The sequence below is a fragment of the Typopeltis vanoorti genome, chromosome 1 (genome assembly GCF_054136105.1).
Source record: "Typopeltis vanoorti isolate ZY-2024b chromosome 1, IOZ_Tvanoo_1.0, whole genome shotgun sequence".
In the NCBI taxonomy this organism is placed as follows: domain Eukaryota; kingdom Metazoa; phylum Arthropoda; class Arachnida; order Uropygi; family Thelyphonidae; genus Typopeltis; species Typopeltis vanoorti.
The window spans coordinates 35,467,283-35,491,886 of record NC_143549.1 but is presented as its reverse complement, the minus strand read 5'-3'; the positions used below and the strand labels follow the sequence as shown (position 1 = coordinate 35,491,886).

Sequence of the window (24,604 nt, the reverse complement as noted above, 5' to 3'; positions counted from 1 at the left end):
TCTTTTTTCTTTCTTTTTTTGCCCCTCGCTGTATATGAAAAACAGCCCCCCCCCCCTCTCTCTCTCTCTAAGAACGAACTGCCTAATGAGGGGATAATACTTTTAACATTTACAGAAGCATAAAAAGACAGACAGACAGACACTGAATTTAAAATGAAATATTTTCTAACAACAACGAGCTAAAAAAGCATTCCATATTTTTGTAACTTAACAGCAAAAGGGGAAAAAATTACTTTTTCATAATATGCTGAGTTCTTTAGAATTTCGAAGACCATTCGAAGTACCAAATAAAAATCAAATTAACTCTTTCGTGCATCGGTTTGCCAGCTGTTTTCATTGCAAATCCCTTTAGGTGGAAGTCGATTAGTACAACGAGAATTTTAAGTTTAGCTATGTAGTCATTGCCCTCGATGGAAATGAAATTTTTTGACAGAGATTTGTGTGTAGAGAGTGATTGTATATTGAGTCTTCCAATAAATCCATGAAGATGAAGGCGATGCGAATCTTTGGATATTTAAAGATGTATTTCTTGTTTATATATATATATGTGTGTGTGTGTGTGTGTGTGTGTGTGTGTGTGTACTTCACATCACTGGTCTTAGTATGTATCCCATAATGCAAACCATATCACCCCCCCCCCCCTTTCATCATCATTCTCACTGCCCGTTGGTGTCCGATGCCTCCTTCACTATCTTCTTCCACCTTTCTTTGTCCAGTGCACAGTTTCTGTAAATCCATTTCGCACCCAGTCCTTTATGTCGTCTATCCATTCTCTGTACGGTCTATCTCTTCTGTTTACACCATTCATAATACCAAACATGAATGTCTTTATCTTCCGGTCCTCACTCATTCTGCAGATATGTTCAAATAATTGCACCCACTTTCGTATGTGTATAATGCAATGCATAATGAGAAGGGTCACTGTCCAGACCGGTTTCGACTTTTATTGAGGTCTCATCAGTGGGAGCCAGACCCGGGAGAGATATCAAGGTTGAAGTAATGCAGAAGTCCGAAATGGGGTGTGCTTTACATTATGGGATATATACTAAGGCAAGTGATGTGAAGTCATTAGTCACTATATACAAGTAGTGACTAATGAGAAGCTACATATGTGTTTACTAAATTTTGTTTAATTTAGTAAACCCATTGTCCTTAGCCCTTAAAAGTAGTGTCGTTAGTGAAATCCTTAGGCCCAGTCATAGTACTTAGGTCAATTAACCCAATCGGTTTTGGTTTTCACATTTTTCTGCGCAGAAAAGAGATACTTGTAGACACCAGTTAGCATCTCTCTCATGCTAATTAAATAAAAATCCATCTCACAGACCACTACAAATTTAAATAGTTAACCAACCAATGATGCAGTAAAATTAGTAAATAAATAACTAAAGAGTAAATCTCTTGACCTTTGTGAATAAACTAATGAACTTTCCCACCATAAGTGAGGCTAATTATTATATAAAGTTGATTGTGTGTGTACTTCTGAACTGCCTCTATTTTTTCCCCAGCGAATTATATTGAACATTGACATCATAGGTTTTGTAAATAATTGAAGAATATATTAAAAATTATATATATTTATTAAGGGTTGATGAATTTACTCCGCATACATTTTCAGCACCTGCGTGTAGATAAATTTTGCGCATGCGCAAACTCGATCAGATCCGCAGCCATGTAGCAAATATTTTCTTCATAAGATAGCAAATTTGTTATATCTCTTTTTTGCGTGCGAAATTCAAAGAAGTAAAATAAAACAAACGAAATAGATGGACATCCACTTTTTTTTTCTTTGAATTCTGTCGAAAGAAAGCATAAAAATGGCCGAAATGTGACGCATTTCTGTCAGTGAACTGCTTTGAGCATGCGTACAAATGCATCTTTTACAGCATTGTTTAAGTTATCAAACTGAGGGTAAAATGAAATACATTCGTTTGCATTCTAACAAAGAAGAAAGAAAATACAAATAAAATGCAGGAAAATAATATATATTTTTTAATTGATGTAGCAGTAATTATTCCTTGCAGTTTTTTGCCTTTTACTTTACGCACAATATATAAAATTTAATTCATACTTATTTTATTTTATTTTTCTCGGTGGTTCTTCAAGAACTTTCTTGGTGTTTTAAGTACCAATTTAGTGCTTGTAAATTAAAGTTGGAAACCCTTGCTGAGAATCACTGTAGCATAAATTATAAATTTCCAAACCGAAAAGAAAAATGTTTTTGAGTACTTTATTCTTCCTTAAAAGGAAGACGTGTTTTTTTTTTTTTTTGCTCTCTTTCTAGTAACAGGAATATGAATAATCCTTATATAATTTTAAATTGCTTCGCGAATCCGTGTATGAATTATTCTACCGTGAATGTCAGATTGCTCACTAGGAAGCGCTTCGCGCACTCAGGTTAAAAAATATTACTGCTTGCTTGCCTGCTTTGAAAAACTGGAGTGAATTTTTTGTTAAAATGAATGCATTACTTTCAACGTGTCGGAGAAAAAAGCATGTTCTAAATTATGTTAGCTTGGTTAATATATGTTGATTGGGAGAGCTATACAAATCAATTAATGTTTTTAAATTAAGTTAATTTGATGCAAACATGAGGAAAAAAAGCAACGGGTCATAAATTAAACAGACACTACCTGGAGATTGCATTTCACTACGCATGCGTAAAAGACATGACATGCAGATATTAAATGTTCATGAGTAACAATGAATTTCACACACAAAAAAAATAAAAAAAAATAATAAAATTAAATAAATAATAAAAAATAAACATGCAAAACTTACCTTTTGTATGTTTATTCATACTAAATGCAGTATAAATTTAATGCAGAATACATTTTTAATATTGAAACCAAACAAATGGAATAAATAATAAACAAAAATAACAGAGTATAGAATATGAAAAAAGGTTTAATATTTAAAGCAAACAGACAGAATAAATAATAATAAAAATAACGTAGTACAGAATAAAAATAAAATACTAAATAATAAAATGATTTGGAATGAAAAAATAAATTTTAGCGCCACTGTATAGTTGGAGGATTAAGTTGGGGAGATGAGTTGTATTCAGTGGCGTAGTGTGTCTATGCACGATGAATCCTTGGAAGTATCGAATAATAATAATAATGGAAAAATATATTTATTAAAATATTTTACTCAAACACTTTGAAAAATATTTAATTTAGCTTTCTGTTTTCTTTGTCAGTTTCCATGTCTTTGATCTATAGATAATATGGCCTTCACATTGCTATCAAATCTTTTTATTGTGATATTTAGATGATTTATATATATTATTCGATCTTCTGTAAGCAGTATTTGCTTTCGTCAATGTTTGTCAGTTCTATTTTCAGTATCAACGTTATCGCAAATATGTAAAATTCTTAAATTCTCCTACTATATGTTGGTCATTTTCGCACTTCTTTTATTATTTTCACATATTTCTCAGAAATTCCATAGCTTCTAACAATTATCCATAATGTCTCTATCAATGTTGTGAAATGCTTTGGCAAAATCAATAAAATTTCGACATAATGAAGTTCTAAATTTAAAAAAATTCTAAATTTTTTTAAACTATATTCCTGTGGCTCTATGCTACTTTCAATCCTATTTTTCGAACTTTAGAAAAAAATATTGAGGGCACTGAGTGTAGACTAATTTTCCCCTCTCCCCAAATTCATTATCTGGATACGTTTTTACCCTCTAGCATAATATTAAAGAATCACCAGCAATTTCTTTAGTCATAAGCATTTCTATGGTAAATTATCATTGCCGCGTGTTTTTTTTTTTGATCTTTTCCATTACATTCATGATTTCAATTTTAGATATTAATATTTAAATATGTAATATATAAATCCGTACTCCCTCTATTATTGTGCCTCTTAAGTTACATTGTTTTCCACATTTAAAATTTTATCAAACTGTTCTATCTTTCAACAATATTCTCTTGAGTATAACAGTAAAGCACACCAATTTTTATCCCTTATTGCAGATTTTATTCAAAGGAATACCAAAGAATAAGCATAGAAGCATAACTACTGATATATTGAGATGGCTAAGAACTTAGACGGGCTTCTCAGAATCAATAAATTAATGAAAAGCTTCTTATGAGAACAGATTTTATAATTATATTACTGCGTCGGTAAATACTGTATGACGGCAACTTGCAAGCACAATGGGAATGTCAAATCGACCCATTTATCGTTAAATAAATAAACACAGAGATCACATTGAAATCCATTTTTATCATTATTCATAAACTGAATTACTCTTTTCGGAAATCGAAAGCGTGTCCATAAAAATACACAAATTTTGCTTTCAAAATACACCTAAAATTAACTCTGTTTTTGGATTCTGAAATGATTTTGATAAGACTTTTTATTATTTATTTATTTCATTTTTATAGAATAACCTTTTCCATCTGTATACGTAGCGGAAATCACGGGGGGGGGGGATTTAATATTTCAAAGGCAAGGAAAAGATAAAATGAGATGAAAAGCGCCCTATTTTTTAATGCAAATGTTGCCCACCAAAGGCTGAAAGTTTATAGTATATTAATACCAGTACCATGGATGAATTTATGGTTAGATAATCCAGCTCTAGAGACCAAACTTAGAACATTTTAAGCCACTTTAAGCTCGAATCTGTTAAAAGCCCGAGTGACTCAACTAATATGCCTTACAATGCAACATTTCATCATAATTCGTTCAGCCAAGATGCAATATGCAGTGACTGACGCTCTAACGTATTGTTGCGCAGTCAGTAGAAAACACGGAAAACAAATTGTTGGTCAGATATGCTTATGGATAGAGAAAGATATCTGCAATTACATATGCTTTTCATGCGTCTCTTAATGTGCAACTTTCACTGACATTAACATGGCCGAGCGAATGTGCGCAGGTACACTTTATTGCTTCATTCCTTATCTCTCTTATCAACTCCTTATCCCTTTAGGGCCATCGGATCACTTTAGATATATCTCATATTATTGTAGAAATTTTACTCTTAATATTCCACCTCAGATAGTTTCGCAGAGGTGAGACATGAAGGTCATCGTCTACCATACTACGCATAGCAAAATGCATAGATGATAGATATGCGCTGTTCACAATTTGAATCGAAGGCATCACTTGACAGTGAAGCAGGGATTATTTATCAATATAAGAAGAGGCAACTAAAGACCATCATCTACCTGTTAATACGCTTACCAAATGTGTGTGTGTTCTCTGCCTGGCATATTTCTTTTGTGGAGGAAAACCGATTTTCAGGACGATAAAACTTTTCAACCGCGCATGAGACTAATTTTCCTTCAGATGAAGAACCACTGCTATTAAGAGGTTTTTCGAATAAAAGTAACTAACAATATGGAAACAGTAGGCTTTCCCTGTCACTGTGCTACTCTTGTATGAGACTTTCCTAGGAGTTTCTTTTGAAAACAAACTTGAGACTATTTCTCTTACTGTAAAACGAACCCAGACGAGAACAATAACAGTTAATAAATATAATACAAATGCTCCGAGATCTTTGCTTCTTTGTGGAATCACACCACAAAAAACAAGAACAATAATCTTCTAGTTATTGTTATACACACTCCTGAGGTCCCCCCCCCCCGAAATAAAATCTTTCTAGAAGCTAGTTGGACTTGATTAATGTCACAAACATGATATATGACGCATCCCAGATGATTTTGTAATACAGATAGATTTTCTTTGCAGTCTTCGATGCAAAAAAAAAAAAAAAAAAAGGTGGGAGACTATCATAACAGGACAGTATAAAGAAAACCTTGCTAGTTTAAAAAATAAAAAAAATGCAGAATCCAATCTGAAGTCAGCCACGCTTTATTATATTTCAACGTTAATTCGTCCTTTTATGTTTTTCAAAAACATAATTCAATTTAAATTATGTTTTTGAAATTTAAAATCACTTTAATTTAAAACACCAAATTACATTTAAATTAATCCTTAGTATTTCCATAACCGATTTTTAAGCGATTTACACAAGAAAGTTGTAGTGATATATCAAATCCTTTCCAACCGGCAGACAACCAAAGAAAGAAAGCAAAAATATAGGCAGAACTGAAGGTGATAAGTGGGAAAAATAAACTTTTTCTTGGAGTTTCGTGCTAGTTTCTCCAAGAGCAAGAAAGAGGTTTGTTTTGTTTACTGAAACGCATACGATTGTGCTCTTGGTGTTCGTGCTTGCTGCAAAAATCGATGAAGAGAAACATGCGGGAAAAAAACCCACGAAAAATGGGAATGACCAATTTTACTCTTGAAACAAAAGTTAAAGAAGCTGAAATTGTGTTATTGCCTTTGCGACTACGTATAATTTCGCCATAAATATAATGAAGCATTTATGAATTGTTAAAAAAGGTATTTGCAAAATAGTTTTTACCAATTGTAACAAAATGCTGCACGCAGCCCAACTAAAACAATGACATTTAGAAAAAAAAACAAAAATTGTAAGAGCATCGATAAAATGAACAAGTTTTTCAAGAAATAAACTTTGACGATTATGGAATAATAATAAAAAAAGATAAAAAAAAACAGATAAAGAATACGCTAAACATCTTTGACAGTTTAATAATACAAATGCCAAAAACAAACAATATAAAATGACGAAATATACTTAATAAGGAACAGAGTTTTGAAAGTTTTTTAAAGCTGATTGTTTAATGGGTTTTTTTTTGTTTATTTATTTATTTTTTTATTTAACTTTGGGATTTTTATAATGCGGGTAGCCAATAGTAGGCTTGTAATCATTAAAATGCATCTCGATTTTTGTTTAAAATAGAAACTGCTTCAATATTTTTTATTGTGAAATATAGTGCAATGTTTTATTGATTACCTTTTCTGCTGTGTTTTAAAACAGAAAAGAAAATTTTAAAAAAAATCTTTTAGTTTGAATCACTAGTTTAATTCATATTTTTAGTGAACAGTATTCTGGACTACTGATTATAATTTGGGGATGTTGAGAACAAAGAAAGGACTGGAAGAAAAACGGAATGAATTTGTACTCTTATTCTATTCCTGCTTCCTCCCCAATATGGACATTCACGTCTACCCCTCATCCCCTTTCATTGTTATTTATTTCAAAGGATATTGTCAATACTGCACTAATAGAGAAACAATTTGAAAAGTACGAGAACCGCCATTCTATAACAAATTCATTGAAAAAACCATGAAGTTTAACAAGAGAGAGAGAGAGAAGTAAAACTGCAATAGAATTTCTCCACCTCTGATGAACAACAGACAGACGTCTTTATAAGGCATTCTTTACTATGATTACACACAACCTTTGGATATTGTAAGACCATTTACGCGGAGTTTTGTCCTAATATCAATCATAAAAATTCGAAAGCTAAAATTGATTATAGCATATAATAAATAATAAAAACAACAAGACACACACACACACACACACTGTAAGAGAAGGAATTTCATCTCGAGTTATTCTGATATGAATTTTAATTTTTATACAGATAGATAAATGTCAAATATAATTTCTGTGCTCATCTACTTCAAGGCTTTCAAGCCACTTCAGCTCACCAACCGCTGATTGGTGAACAAGATACGCTAGCCACTCGACCAACCACACAGGAAATTATTACTTACAATAATGTATTGATATAACTGCGGTTGGCTGAGCCTACAACCATTAAGTGCATCGCGTGCATATTTTTAAGTCCGGTTTTCTTAATTTGGAATAAAACCTGCAAGACGTCAAGCATTTTTTCCGGTTGGAAAACCGTGCCACCAGCGTATGAAACTGGCTAACAACCCATTTAGTCCTTGGAAATGTTCGATTTTTGCCACAGAAACGCTGGTTTTCCATCCCGCAAACACAGGCAAACCGGCCAGAAAACACATGGAATTTGTAGAAATAATAAATTACTCGTAGTCTTAGTTGCTTTAGCCGTAAATCCAAACCAATCCAGCAACCCAGGTTGAGTTGCCACCTCTGAAACCTGAAAGTTTCCAAATATGGACATTTTTTCCCTTCCTTATTTGTGATATAGGAAGGGTGTATTGTGAAATGTAACTATAGTTGTCAAAGATGTTCTGTATTTCCATAGAACACACACATCTCCCCCATCTAATGTTTAGATATATCGCGTAAAACATATCTAAACTGGAATCTTATTTTATGTGGCTACCACCCACGAAAGATTTGTAAAACTAAATTATTTGTAAAGCACATTAGTACCGTGCGTGGATTATTATTTTTATTATTTTTATATACTGTTTTGTATTTTTAATAATTTTTTTCCATAGCCCGGAAACCCTGTTCTCGAGACCAAACATGGAACTTTTTCAAGCCGCTTCAGGCCTCCAATAAGAGGGCAGTGGTCTCACACCGGACAATGAAGACAAATAAACATCCATGCCCACGGCAGGATTTGAACCTGGATCAACAGGATTTACTACTGGATCCCCAATTCTAGTAATTAATAATTTCCCTCCGTTTTTTTTTTTTTTTTTTTTTTTTTTTGATACGCTGTTAAGTGACTTTGAGAGAAATATCAAAATGACTCCTCGTGAAAATTCGAAAGCTAAAATCTTGCACGGATGTAACTTTTGAAGTGCAAACGATGAAAATAAAATAATTAAAAAAAATCCTCGAAATTTATCATTCTAAGTAAACTTATTTTATTTATTTATTGACTTTTGAAATTTCCACATTGCGTATTTAGCTTGTCGGTGAATATCAATCATACGGCGACTTTCAGTATACGCGAAGCTATCATGAGGTCCTCTAGTATCAACAGTAGAACACGCTATTGGCTTTTGCCATGTGCGATAGTCAAATTTGATGTTTAGAAATTAGAACTATCATTGGAATTGTACTTACCACACACTGCTATTGCTAACTATTATGAAGATTCTTTATTAAATGTGATGAATTAGTAATTGTATGGAATATCTTTACTTTGTAATAAATTCATGCTTTGCAAACGACAGCAGCCACCTACCTACAGAATACAGAAGCCATGTGAAGTGGACTATTACGCATGCGCGAAAAGACGAGCTGGATTTCAAGGAAGAAACTGTTATATTTAATAGTGTCAGTTCGTAAACGACTGAGAGTAATGTTTGCATTATAAAGAGGTTAGTGAAATCATTAGTCAAGTTATACTGAAGTATTCTGTGAAATTGTTCGTATAATATAATTTAAATTGTTTAAAGGATAATTTAAATTACCGGAGGTAGCAATAATAATAATATCCTGAACACACGGATTTTTCTAATAGAATAAAAATATGTCTTGCTAATTAACGAATAAAAACATTACAGACGATAGGCTTACTGCGTTTGTACAATAACGGTGGTTTGCATAGGTCTTACGGTGAGTCCTGGGACTCAATGGAGGCTTCATATGATAATAGTTTATTCTTTTTTATAATTTAAAAGGATGAGCCTTATAAACTCAAGTAACTATCCAGACAGTTTTTTACGAAATCCATGCTTTCTGTAAAAATGGAACTGCAGCCTATTTGATAAACAAGCATCGGCTTTTACCAACTAAGCTATGAGGAAGACTAACGTTCCTAAGCCTTCAAGACAGCTGCAGGGCTGAGCCTGGCATTCCAATAAAATTAAAGAGACACTTTCTCTTGCATGCATTCTGCATATATTTGATCAATTCATATGTTAATATAAAATGTGTTCATTTATTAAATTTCTATAAATATAATACCTATTATTGTAATTATTTATGAAGACGAAAGGAAAGAATTACAGTGCGTGTAGAGGTAGGCTTAATGAAAACGTTCTTACTTCAGCGAGTACATCATTACAATACAGTTCTGAAATTTCTTTTCATATGATAATAAGCTGCCGATCTCTTAGCTGCGTGATCTACTACGGTAATAGCTGCTTTGCAAAGGTCATTAGGTGACCATTTTCATCATCCTGTATGAGATTACCTTATCCGCGGTACTAATGTGCTATAGTTTATAACCTTCCTTTGGTGAGTTTCATATTTAAACGATATATCTTCATTTCGTCCATCTACGGATAAGGTGACTCCCTGGTTAGTAATTTACAGGCACTTTTTATGCAGCCTGCGAATGCTGCATCCTCTAAGGGCGTATGTGTGTGTGTGTTCACGGGTCTTGCAGGAGGGAAAACCAGTCCACCCTGGAGATTGCTCGCGTCCATGGAAAAGTTCTTATAATGGTTCATGCTTCCTAGACGGAATTATAAAAATAATTTTTTGAACTTTCATAGTTTATTAACACCGTATACATTTATAATACGTGCCATATTTATGTTACCTTTCTAATTCATGGATTAATTTACCAGTTTGCTCTTTTTATTTTTGAACATACCAATGTACAACTGAAAAAAAATTTAAAAAAAAAATAAAATAATAAATTCATATAGTAAAAAAAAAAAAAAAAAAAACTCACCTGAAAGAAAATTAAACTTTCCAGCAAGTTTTCTTATTTAGCGCGGATATCGAGAAACTCAGAGAAATTCGTGACTTTTAGAAAACTATGAATAAATTAAAGTAGGGTGGAATTTTTTAAGAAATATAAACGAAACCGTTATCTTCGATATTGGCTAACTTTGTTGAGTCGCTACGTTCATTCTTAATACATGTTTTCATTTTTAGGAAATGTAAATGCGCTGCAAATATGTCGAGCACAGAAAGTTACTTTTCTTTCTTTCTTTTCTCCACGCCTTCTTTCGATCGTTAAAAGCAGTGATGGAAATGGAAATAATTCACTTCGGAAAGTGGCGGTTTAAAATTAGCGAAAGAGATCTATAGATCGGGAGAGAGAGGGAAAAAAAACGAATTTATTCACAGTCACGAAATTACGAATAAGAATAAAAAGTATACTCCATAAACGGAGCATTTTCTAGACGCTCATGAACCAAAACGTTATGACCGCCCAATCTATTTCCGGCCAACCAGTGAGCCAGAAACAGGGTGTTTATTTCTTCATGAACATCTGCGGATCCTCTCATTCTCAGAACCATGACCACCAGTTCTTCTCTGAGGATTGTTTCGGATCAGGTATTGCCCAACAATGTGGTCCAATGGATCTGGACTCTTCAAAAAAAGACAATGCCACGTCTCACAAGGCCCGCACGTTGTACAAGAAGAGCATATTCTAGCCTGCCATATGCTCCCCTGGCTGCCTAATTCTCTTAGTTTGAATGACATTAAATATTTGCGGAATTATTTGGAACGCAGCTTCCTGTAGTCGATGATAGTGCATCACTCGGTCGATTCACTTTACGTGATCGTAATTATAAATTGTGTTTAAGATTGAATTTTCACGTATTCTATGATCCTTAAGCTAGAGAATTGGAAGGAGATTTCACAGGCTGTAAGGAGCCTGAAGGAGAAGTAATCCACTACTGGCCAATCGTCACAGTGTGCACCACACCATCCTGTGATGCATATTTGTAGGTATCAACTGGATAGTGAATAAACGAGGAATAAACTATCATATATAATGATACACAGTGGTTAACTCTTCTCCGACCTTGTTTCACCGTTACATATGATAGTAAAAATAGTCGGCAAGCAGTGAAAAACAAGCCACTGCAATTGCTAGTTGATCAAAATCGAACACTGGCAGCATCAGCGAAAGAATTACGATATCAGTGGAAAACAAGGAGACATCCCACAGTGGAATTATGGAAATACCCTTTGGATGTAGCTGGTGCTTCCGAGACAAAGAGGACCAAAACAATTGAGAGGCTTCTAAGCAATATCTGTATGGTTGATTCCTTCAGGAAAACTGTAAGCAATTTCATGTACAGCGATGAGGACAATTTTCAAAGTGGGAAATTGGAAATATTATGCCTAATGTCTTAATGAAGGTCAATAGTGAAAAAATAGAGGATTTTTTTGTGTATCACATAGACATCTGACATAATGAAAAAAAATGTATAGCTGGTTTTGTTACAAAAAAATTCTGGGAAACTTCAAGGTTAATAATAATGGGAAGAGCCTGCTGGATTTCTGTTGAAGACGTGATAATTTCTCACCGACATCATCCATGAAAATTTATGAACAAAAAGATGTTCATAAATCGCATGATCAATTTATGCACACACATATCTGTGTGTTTTATTGATTCGGTTTATAAATGCCAAATTCATGGTTCGAGAATAATATATATAGGGGATTTGGAACAGGAGATTATCACTGTTGAGTTTTGAGCAGAATGAAAGTAAGTATCATACCCAAAATCTGAGTAGTTATCAGATTTTTCCCTCCAGTATATTTTGTTCGAATCAACAAAATATACTGGAGGGAAAAAAGACGAAAAACAAGAATCATACCTTAGAGATCAGTAGCAAAACTTGAAGAGAGAGGGATAACTAAATAAGCTTTATGATAAAATTTGCAAGGATAGAAAAATCAGAAATCGATGATTTATTAAAGAAGTTAAAAGAAGACATATCGAAAGTAACTGTGACGAACGTGGCAAAATTTTTGAAAGGCTATTGACACAAATCGTGAATGCAAAAAAGAGCACCGTAAAAGGAATCAGCTATGATAAAAGTGACCAAAAAAAAAAAAAATTTGAAGATAAATATATTCTGACAGAACAGGGGTAGAAAATATTCAAAAGGAATATAGTCATGAACGTATTGCCATATTGGAGGTAGTAAAAGTTATCTGAAATGAGGAAAGGCAAATGTAGAAGATATTCGACCGGAAAATTCAGTGTGAAGGTATAACAATTTTTAGTGGCTGATTGCACTACATAATACAAAAGGAGGAGTCAAACGCCCTTAATATTTCCTTGAAATTGAGGAATTTTTCTATTGAGTGCTCCAGATAAAATTTATAAAAGCATACTTGAAAAGAGACTAAGTAAAATTGTGAAGAAGAACAAACTGGGTTTAAGTCAAATATGAAATGTTAAAACTATAATTTTTTTAAGTTTTGGCTCATTATCAAGAAGATCATCAAAACAGCATGGCATAAAGCAATAAGAACCAACAACACAAAAAAAAAAAAAACCCTCTACAGTTCTATATAGTAAATGGAATATTATAAAGAACAATACATAGCACATGTTGTTGTGGTTATAACCTTTCAGCTGTGTAGGGGCAGCTATATACGCTACCATTGAAATGACTATGAGCGAGGTGGTTTCCCGTTGCCTTCCTTGCCGTACTATATCCTATGACTGTAGCCTGTGTGTTCACGGGGTCCGATTTGCCTACTTGCGGGATGAAAAACCCCAGATAAACTAGGGGGGGGGAGGGAACTTACCGTCCACGCCTAAGACCGGCTAACTTGGCTATTGCTGACAAGATCCTTAAGCTCCTGACGTCGTCGACGGGAATCGTATCCAGGACACTCCTTCCCCAGGCATATGGTTGCGAAGTTCATAGCTACTAGGCTAACCGCGCGGACACATAGCCTATATTATGCTTTAAATTAGCAGTAGTGAAGAATATACAATAAGATGATTCGTGCCCTTCCTCATCTGTGTGGATCACATTATGAAGGAAATTGCCAATGAACTTTATAACTGTAATATTAAACTCAATTCTTTAATTTATCCGGATGGTGTTAAAATCTTTAATAAGATGACTTCAGGACTTTCACATGAATAATAATTTGAATTCTAGACCAGTGACTGGTTGATTGTTGATGCTAATACTTCAAGCAGGCTTGTCTTGACGATTGTGGATATGCTTACACTTCCGTCCACAATATTTTTGGGGATTTTGTGTTTGGGATTATTGACAATACAATATTATAGAATAGTAATAATAAGTTCTTCCTGATAAGTGGCCAATTTTTACGCTATGGTGGATAATTTAGATTAGAATTTCTCAAATAAATATTGACTTAGAAGCCCTTGATCTTGAAATATATTGATAATGTAGGAATACCATTATTATATCGAGGGAAGAACTACGGACTATTCGAGATAAAAAAAAAAAAAAGGAGTGGGAGAGATTTTATCTTTGAATTTGAAGATTTTGAAATAATCCAAAGTTACTACTGAGAAGTTGTTCATCCCTCCTCGCCTATATTCGAAAGAAAGAAAAGTCAGATAGAACGAGAAAGCAAGCTTCTATCTTTTTCATCATTTCTTTTCGTTCGTCTCAATTCAGGATGAAAAAAAAAAGTGTAACGAGGTAAACTTAAGACCAAATAAGTTTAAGAGAAAAATATTAGGTACTGCATGTAAGACTAAGTTAAAATTAAATAAGCAAGATAAAAGAAAACAAACTTTAGAGAGTGAAATTGATAATGAACAACACCAAAATGAATATATGACAACATTGCTAAATTTTAACACTAGCAAAAATTTCGATTTTTTTTACGAAACAGAGTGTGTAATAGAATATATAATACTAAACTTGAAATAGTTTTGTTTCACGTTTGTCTGGCTAAATTAAGCCATCGCTCTGAAAATAAAGACAAATGCATGAGACTACTAATCCCCCACTCGGGGCACGATCTCTTTGAGTTCGTTGTTAACACTGGAACAGCAACACTGCAAGTGGAAATAAGCCGACCCATACATCTCATAGTCATCTCACCTATTTCAAGATTCAGAGCGAAAAAGCGCTACAGTAAGGCGAAACGTTAACCATTCAGTATCGTATATTCAACGTTCAGCGTATAAGATCGAAACGTGTTCTGAGCAGACAAGAGGCATTTCACGACTTTTTCGCTGAGGGTAGTACGCAATTATCAAAAAGTTGAAAGTTTGAAGAAAATTAACTTTTTTTAATAATTGGACTTTCTAATTGAAAAGAATAGAAGGAGCGCTAATGAAACTTCCAAATAAACATTCATTTTTATCATAAGGAAAAGTAAAAGATTATACGAGATTATACGACGTTAGGTTTAACGCTAGTAAGAGATGGAGGAATCATCTACTTGAACTACAAACAAATAGCCAAGCTTTTATTATGAAAGTTAACTTTAAGTAAACACAGTTTGTGCACTATCATTAATCTCTTCATTATGATTGAAGAAATATCAGATAAGAAAGCCTAGCCTGATGTGAATGACTTTAAATCCATTGTAGCTTAAGGAAAATTGAAGAAGAATATTACAGGAAGTTATGGCAGAAGAATAAAAAATGAAGGTAATGAATGACAAATTCTCCTGAAATGCAATCTGTTACGAATATATAACGAAAAAAAAAAAAAAAAAAAAAAATCGACTAGAAGGTGAACATGACAGAAATGTAAAAACACAAAAGGATCCCAAGAACTTGTAGGGGGAGTGAAAATTCTCAACGGCTTATATTTGAATCTGCTCATAGATTTATTAGATCGATAGCAAATTTTCTGATATTGCCAACGAATTAATAACGAAAAGAGAAGAAAATTCTTAGGACATAATTCGAAAAGTAAAGAATTTCATATATATATATATATATATACGTATATATATATATATATATATATATATATGAAAGCTCACTAGATAACTTTCGTGACATTAGATCTGTAGAAGAAAGACAATTATAGGTTCGATTCTAGACTTTCTCTAGGAACAGGCAAGTAAAGTTTTCCTCTCTCTCAAAATAATAATATTATTAATAATCAAGCTTTTAATGTTATAACTTAGTCGATTCGACCATAGAGCATATAGATCAGTGCAAATTAAGGTAGAACATCCACTTTTATCTAACACAGCGTGGAAATGGATTCATCTTCGGCAATGGTGAGAAACGAAAACTGTCTGCCTATCAATTTCCAAGAAAAAAAAAATTATGATTGAAAAAGTGCTGCTTACAAACTTTGGGAATAAAGTCACATTAGAGGATTTATTTAAGAATGTTCAGAAGAGAGGTTTAAAAAAGTTCAGTTTAGAAGAAATTTAACAAACAACAATGATGATTCTTTAAAATAGTTCAAAGTGAAAAAACAATACTAGGAAAGAAGCTGGATAATGTTGAGAAAAGAAAGATATTATAGGAAATGCCCTTTGCATATACTTGAAAACACAAAAGACATAATACACGTGCTAGGCTTAAAAATTAAGCAACAATCAGTAAAATGACGATTTTGAAAAATCCCGGCGAAGACCTCAAATCTGATTTAAATTACACTTCGAAATACTTATTCCACATTTCTGTGCGCGTGATTAGATTTAGAAGAATTTCCTAAACAGCAGCTAAAGTCTGACATATTATTACATAAAAATGGAATGGCAAATCAAAGCTAGAGAATTACATACCAATCACTTTGATCTTTCATACTTAAAATGTGTAGTCAAATAATACAAAGAATTACAAAAGAGACGGAAGAAAATCAACCATTGAACTAAGTTAGGTTTCCAAATTGCCTTTGCTATAATGATTTATTCCGCGATCATCTTTGTGAAAAAAGAAAAAAATACTCAGGAGTATAATAAACCACGTTATATTGGCTTTTATAGATTTCATAAAAGCTTTACGAGATCAGCGCACAGATGTAGAACATATATATATATGTAAATAAGTTTTTTTTTTACCTTGGGAATACTCAAAAAAGGTTGAAACCGGTCTGGGTAGTGACCCCACCCATAATGTATTGCAGTATACATCTCTTAGTGAGATGTGCTTTACATTATGGAAAATACTAAGAATAGTGATCAGAGCTTTACCCACCTTTACAATGAGTTACCCTGGTGTTGCACCACCTTTAGACTTGAACTACGTTCAGGCGCAAACTTAACTGTTTGCTTAGTTGGGATTAGGAGTAAAATAACAAAGTTTATAAAATTACTTGGTAACCCTAATATTATTACTTGGTAACCCTATATATATATATATATATATATATATATATATATATATATATAGGGAAATTTAAAATTTTCTGAAGATTTTACTATCTTTTTTATGTCAGAAATGTGCTAGACGAACTTAATTTAGATAGTTCCAAAATAAATAAACTAAAATAATGACTATTTCAATAGAACAGCCATGTTTATTAAAGACAGTCACTATTGAATATATACCGAATCCATATATCCTCGTAAAAGTATCTCCTGTAGGCAGATTTCAATTTGAAATATATATATATATATATATATATATATATAAAACCTTTCTTTCTAATTAAAAGGCCAAGTTATTGAAGATGAAGATATCTGAACATGGTATACGAGTATTTATATGCTTATCCATACACTACTAAATATTTCATTCATTTGAATTTTATTAAAATATTACAGTAGGAGATGGAGATTTTCAGAGGGCTGGTGTGATTATAAGGAAAACGACTGAAATCACCTGGATAAGACGGCTTAGAGAGAACAAAGGAGAAGCACATAGTATTGTTGGTTCGTGTCCTGCATATTGTAATATGCAGGATACGAACCAACAATACCATTCATCTCGGAAATTCTGGTTTTTACCTCCCATTAAACAGACAAACTCTGAGAACGCACACAATTTACAGATATAATATACTTGTCTTAGTTATTTTGGAGCAATCTAAACAACCAACTAATCAATCATATATATCTCTCTAAATATTGATTATTGGTTAATGTTGCTTTCTTTGTCATAGAAAAAAAAATCAAAAATGAATTATCCGCTTCTTACAAATTTAGACACTTTGCTCAAAGTGTTAGACACTGTATGCGGTCATAATGATGAGTATCTTCTGTACGATACTACTTTCCAATGTGAGGGAGCAACGGTCACCTATACGCTTACAAATCAATAGTGATTCATTTCGTTTTGAAGAATATTCAGACTGTACCTATGTTCTCCTTCTAGCTGATAAATTTTGCAATAATCCCGACACTAAAATAACTAGCTTTAGTTTTAGATATATATATTCTCTTACTATGAAAAGCTTGTAACCTTTTTTCATAAAAATCCTTAAATTATGCAACTGTCAAGGGCAGATACGTCTCAGCATTAGATGTTATTTTCTTAAGCCAACCTACTGGAGGGAAGTTACCATCTTTCCACGGCATATCTTATTTTCCAGAAAATAATATCCTTTGTGGGTTTCGGTTTTTATTAAGACCACACACAGTGGAACCAATTTATCTTGCAGCTGTTGTGCCTATTTAGTGTGTCCTTACTGCGACATGTTTTAATAGAATTCGACTGAACGAAAACTTTATAAATTTACTTGTGGGTATAATTTTTCCTCTCCACTCCAAAACAATGCACAAGAGAAGGTTCTCCTGCGTGAAAATGCAGTGAGGCAGTATATTTCCATTACGTGAAGTCTGATTAACCATTATTCTGTTTTTAGTTCTAACACCGACTGGGGGCATTTGACATATTTAATTCTGCAACTAATATAATTCTTGGTGTGGAAAAATAGCACGATTTTGTTATTAGTTTAAAATATGCACCGCCCGGCCGATATGTCAGATCTTCATGAAAATGTAAGAAATTTCTTGTATTATCTTGTATTATTTCTTGATGCGATATAGTTTTCGTCTTAGCCCTAATTCTTCTAGATTTTTAAGTATTGTTTAAGCATTATTATTATTATTATTATTATTATTATTAAAATTATTTATTTAAATAAATTTGACGGCTAATTTTTAGTTGAAACAAATCTATTTATTTATTTAAAAAAAAAAAAACATGCTATTGTGAGACTTGCCGTGGTTTTATTTCTTAATTCGTTGTCATTATTATTTAATACCTTCGTTTAGCATCGGGACTCAGTGTGGAAGCTCATTCTACAATCCATTGCATCCTATTCCGATTATTAAATGAATTTTTGTTAAGTTTTTGTTGTTATATTCAGATGGTTTGTCTATCAAACTTGTAAGAGTAAAAGTCTGTTTCGGGGGGGGGGGACCTCTTCGGTCTCCATGTGATAAATCGCCCTCATAAAAACACAAAAAATGTTTCTTACACCTAGTGGCTTAACTATGATTTTTGGGAACGAGTTTTTTCATGGGCTTGAAATTTTGATAATTCTCTCTCCGTGATGGCTTTCGTCGAGCTCACCAAAACTCATTCTGTTCAGGCTACCTGAATAAAATGACAACAACAATAACAAAAAAATATATAATAATCTACTAACGCCTTTTAATTCCACAATCACGGAATACCGGACTTAAGAATATTAGTGATCTTAAATAGCACCCGGGGAGGAGAGTAGGGACAACTAAAGTCATCTCGTGATCTCTAACACTATATAGTGTTATTCTTGATTTTCTTGAGATTTAAGGGATGAAAAACTCCGACTTTCCGTGCCGGAGATCGACTAATTCGGGAACTGGTCAAGAAAGGCTTAGAAAAAGTTACTCTAATCGGCGACTAGAATCGAACTTAGAACATGCATTCTTCAGAACATACAATTCTCATTAACACTGCCATACGGCATATTACTGCTGGCTTTGCGCAGAAGCGATGTTGTAGCCAATGAATTTTAAACTGAAACGCGTCTATTTCTTATTGAGAACTTTTAGCGATCTTTTCCAATTAAAGAGAAAATGTGTCGTCTTTCTGGCAGCACTATCATAAGATCGGCATTGCTTGTTGATAAAATACACTGGGCCAACCTATTATTTTTCTTAGAGATGTTAGTTTGCTGAAAAATTGACTTGTATTAAAGCTTTTAAATATAAGTCAATGCTGGCGGATCAAAATCACGCTCAGCAATACACAGATTGTTCCGCAAAACAATTTGTCAGTATTTATCAGCACCATTTCTCTCGAACTTTTTTGCCCTTAAAATTCAACAAGCAATTTCTCCAATCTCTACTATAATTGCTTGCTGTTTCAAATTAACACATTTCACATTGCTGTAATTTGTATTTGACATAGTCCTCGGACATTTCCAGCCCTCGGACTGGAATCATTAAAGTATTTAATAAAATAAAAGAATTACACATTGAAACAGTGTTTTCCAACATTTGCATTATTCTCAGAATATTTTGCACACTATCTGTAACTGTGACCCAGACCGAAAGGTCATTCAGTGTATTGGCAAGAATTAATGTGTTAAAATCGACTATGTGCGGTCCCAATAGTCTAGGTGCTTTGGCTACTGAAACAATGTTAGCCAGACAGTAATTTTGACCGTATTATTTAAATATTCGCAATTAAAAAAGGAAAGCTCTAATATAAATGCAATTATTTGTTATACGGTAAAGTTGCAAAAGTTTTTTTTGTAAGAAATAAATATTAATTGTTGCTATTATATTATAAGTTTTGTGTGTGCAATGTTTATTTTGATTTTTCTATCTGATATTGTTTATTATTTATTTTTTTTATTTTTGGTATTAAACAGGAAAGTATAAAAATAATTGTTTTATTTGTTTATTTATTTTGGGGACCCGCTAACAGCTTTTCCACGGCCGGGCATTGGCTCTCGATGCCCCTGCCTCGGACTAGTCATCGCAAGAGGACACTTTGCTCTACGCGTCCATCGTTTTCATTACTAAGCAGCGTGGGAGACCTACGTCTCCGTAGATAGTAGGAGAGTCTCATCGCAAGAGGGCACTCTGCGCAGCCCACTGTACACAATATTTTAACCTCCATCAGGACACAATGCCACTTTAGACGCATTAACACTACAATCCATCAACACATAGAGCGCCGCCACCTGCTGCCACTAAGACTATTTAATGTCTGTAACTTGCATTATTAATAGGACTGATTTGCATGTATGAGGGATGAACACCCAAGTTTCCAGAAGAAAAAAAAAATCTGCTATCCCGTATGAGATCGGCTAAATCAGATTGATGATATCAGTGGTGATAGGAATGGAGAAAGAGTGTGGGGAGTCATATCCGAGAATTGGGATCAGTGGGACTTGTTATAGAAACAGAAATGAGCTAATGTGCATATTTACAAATGAAAGAGGTATTGGAAACAATGGCAATGAATATTGGTATAAAGTTCATGCTTGTCTGGAGTTATGGTCAAGATGTTGCAGAAGCTAGTGAGGAAGGAATCGGAACTTGGTAGACAGCAGTAGAATTCTCTTTGATGGACAGTATGGGTTTGCTAAAGGAAGATGGTGTTTTAGCAATTTCCTTACTTATTATAACAAGGTGGCAAATGCATTGGACAAGAAAGATGCACATATATAGTAGTATATTTATATTTTGCAAAGGCTTTCTATAAATTGCCACATGGCAAGCTAGTAGTTAAATTGGAACAGTTGGAGTGAGATTGTCTGATAGGTATCTGCAGGTTGTGTGTGAGCGAGTGACATCTCAGAGGAAAGTCACTATGGTGTGCTCCAGGAGTCTGTTTTGGACGAATATTGTTTAATTTGTATGTAAATGACATTGGAAAGGGCTAAAATGGTGATACACAGTTGTTTGCATATCATGATGCAAAGTTGGGAAGAGTTAGGAGAAGTAGAGCAGATGCAACAGGACCTAAATAGATTCTCTGAATGGGCAAGCAAGTGTGTGGGATAATATCAGTTTAATGTAGCAAAGTGTAAGGTTTTAAAATTTGGGAAGCAAAGATGGGATGCAGAGTATATGATTGGTGGGATATCTTAGAGGAGGTGGAGGAAATGAAAGCTCAGAATTCCTACAGAATTCTGCGCTACTACTACTTCTACTACTAATAATAAAATAAAATATTCAGTTATCAATTAAAATTAATGGTTCAAACAAATTGGAAATACATAGGACAAAATTAACAACATAGTACATACAGGGCCGGATTTACCGACGGTGCAAGACGTGCATTTGCAGGGAGCAGCAAGTTTTTTGGGGGCGGCAAAGTTGGCATAAACTATACGAAAAATAAGGGAGAAGGGGCGGCGAAATGTGCTACTGCACGGGTCGGCAAAATTCCTAGGGACGGCCCTGAGTACATAACTTCTACTTTCCAGTCCTTTTTTTGTGTGTCTTGAATAAATTGGACAGAATATAATCAATTCATTCTCCAATTGGACTCTTGAGTTAATATAAAGAACTCTAAAATTTCACATTCTGAAAATATTTTTAATACGCAAGACATGGATTTCGACATGAATAAAAGAAGCACATTCAGGAGAAATTAAGAAGGATAAGAAATTCCAAAAATTAAACAGCTGGAATCCACATGTTAATTTATGTGTAATTTTTTTATGGTCAGGTCTATTTTTTAAGGACTTTCCTATAGTTGGAAGAATGAACGGAATACTGTGCCCTTCGATTCGTTGGAAGCGTCACGTAATGATAATTTTCGATATTAATTTTGTTTATATACGAATCTTAGAATTTTTTTGTTTATTTATTGCAATTCCTGTCTATCTTGCACGACAAATTATACGAGAGCTTGATTATTGAGTAGGTACTACATAAAAATATTCAATCTCTTCCTTTTAGTTTTAAAATAGACTGTCCTTTTAAAATAGTTTTAAAATAACGAGAATATCAACTGTCTCCATAGCACAGTGGCGATGACGACGCTGCACTTACCTTTCTGTTAGAAAGACTTGGATTTGAATTGCATCTAGGACGTGACAAATATTTATAAGGATGTTAAGTGAAAGTTCTCAGCCAGGATAGCAGAGTATTCGGTCCTGTAAATACGGGTTTTTCATTCCGGAAATCATGCAAACAGGCCAAAGAACACACTAGCTTTTTCTGTCGTAATTACAACAAGCCGATCTGTAATATCTTGAGGAAAGCATTTCTTCGTGATACTCAAAGATTCATTACAATTGCTGGGTTTATAAATAATGGGTTTTCGAGTATTTATAACTTGCAGCGTACGGAGGAAGGAGTTTAGTCTAGAAAATAGGATGAGGGTTATGTATATTTTTTTAAAATAATTCTTTTGAATCATAAATACTTGCACCTTCAACCGAAATTCGGATGTTACTAGTCTTAATCGGAATCACTGACTAGAAGAGGATAGTCTGTTAGTAATATCGTACATCGAACAGGACGCTTTATAAACAAGTGAATTAATCGGTTTCTATTATAATATGTCCACCAATGGAAAACTTGAGTAAATTTACCGCTATCCGGGCAACTAGGACAAGTATAATTCTACCTGCACTTTACGATGGGACGGTATCTTCTTAGATTTGAAATGTGTGAAGTCACTTATTGTACCGAAAACCACTCAAATATTTCTCCTGTTAACAGGATGCAAGTTAAAAGGCTCCTCTTTAAGAAGAAAAAAATAATAAGATTTAAAAAGAATAGGATAACTATCAGAGCTTGTTACTAAATTAAATATTTTAATAAGGATTGATAAATAGAAATAATCAGGCTTTTTTTCAGCCGAAACAGTCCCGAAAAGTTTATCGGAACGCGTTCTGGCTGAAAAAAAGTCCTGGAAATACTGTAATTTGCATCTGAATGAATAGGTTGGTCGATTAGTAGAGCCTCTGCTACTAATGGCTCGCAAAATGTTAAGCAAGTTTGAGCGCGGTTAGTAGTTGAAAGGCGTGAATCGTTCGATGCTGTTTGCACACTCACCTTCGATGAGTCTTTGGACTCTCTGGAGGTGTCACATAATGATATGTAATTTGCACCGGTTTTTTTTTTTTATTTTTGAATCCACAGAGTTCCACTTGTACAACACCAGACATGGTCAATATAACTTTATCCTCAAGTTACAAAAACCATATAGAGCCCAAAATTTCACAATTTTTATGCAACTGAATAAAATCCAAAAATTAAACTTTATCAATATCAGAATATTACAAGACCTCGGAAATGTATGTGTGTAGAGGGGAGGAGGATCGAGAAAGAAGGGCTAAGCGTTTCTGTCACCAATGCTGGACGCGTTTCTTCAGTGCTTCAGTCTTGATAATTTTAATCACAACTCATATATTCCTGTAAGTTAATTTAAATACAAATCGCCCAGCGAACACATGCAATTAGCAGACCAAAATACTATATACTGTTTCCTAAAGGAGAGTATAGCGTTGAGTGTTCTCCCGCAATGAGTCCTTACTACTACTAATAATAACAATAATTAATATTGTTATTATTAGTAGTTATTAATAATAACAATAATAATTAATAATAAAACGATAACGATATAATTTAATTTATATTTCCACCAGGTGTTCGATATGATGTTATTATTATTTATTTCAGATTGCCAACTGAATATTTGCAAGCATGGTAAATGTAGTTCTATCAATGAAGAACCAGGATACTGGTGTGAATGTGAATCGGGCTATTATGGTGATGTCTGTGATAAATTTGATCCTTGTTCCCTCTCACCATGTGAAAATTTTGGAGTATGTCGCAATATATCCGACAACAGGTATAAATGTGATTGCCTCTCCGGATTTTCTGGTCAAAACTGCAGCGATTTCAATCCATGTGCTCTTCGACCTTCCCCTTGTTTAAATGATGGACGGTGTGAAAATATAGCAAGTCACAAATATCAGTGTTACTGTGCTCGAGGTTATTATGGAAAAACATGTCAGCATTTTGATCCATGTTCATCAAAGCCATGTTTAAATAATGGAATCTGTCAGAACATATCCCAGACAGAATATCTTTGCAAGTGTTCACCTGGTTATTCAGGTACGTATATATTTTTACAAAAAATATTTACATATTTTAAAATTTTTCCAAGAATATTTTCCTAATTAAAATCATTTTTTTTTAAATTTATGTTGTGTCGTGTCTTCTATTTCTATACTACTTATGAATTAGCGGTCATATACGGCGGGAATACCCTATAGCTCTCAAGAATCACGGCTGCTGTGAACGCAAG

The 24,604-nt window shown here is 33.6% G+C and overlaps 1 protein-coding gene across 1 annotated transcript in view; it reads left to right on the top strand.

The window, feature by feature from the left end:
* LOC150109886 (uncharacterized) overlaps nt 1-24,604 on the top strand; it is a 226,230-nt gene that overhangs the window by 32,918 nt on the left and 168,708 nt on the right. The window contains exon 5 of the mRNA XM_090396448.1: nt 23,974-24,411. Coding sequence (XP_090252574.1) covers nt 23,974-24,411 — 438 coding nt within the window. The remainder of the gene's footprint in view (nt 1-23,973; nt 24,412-24,604) is intronic.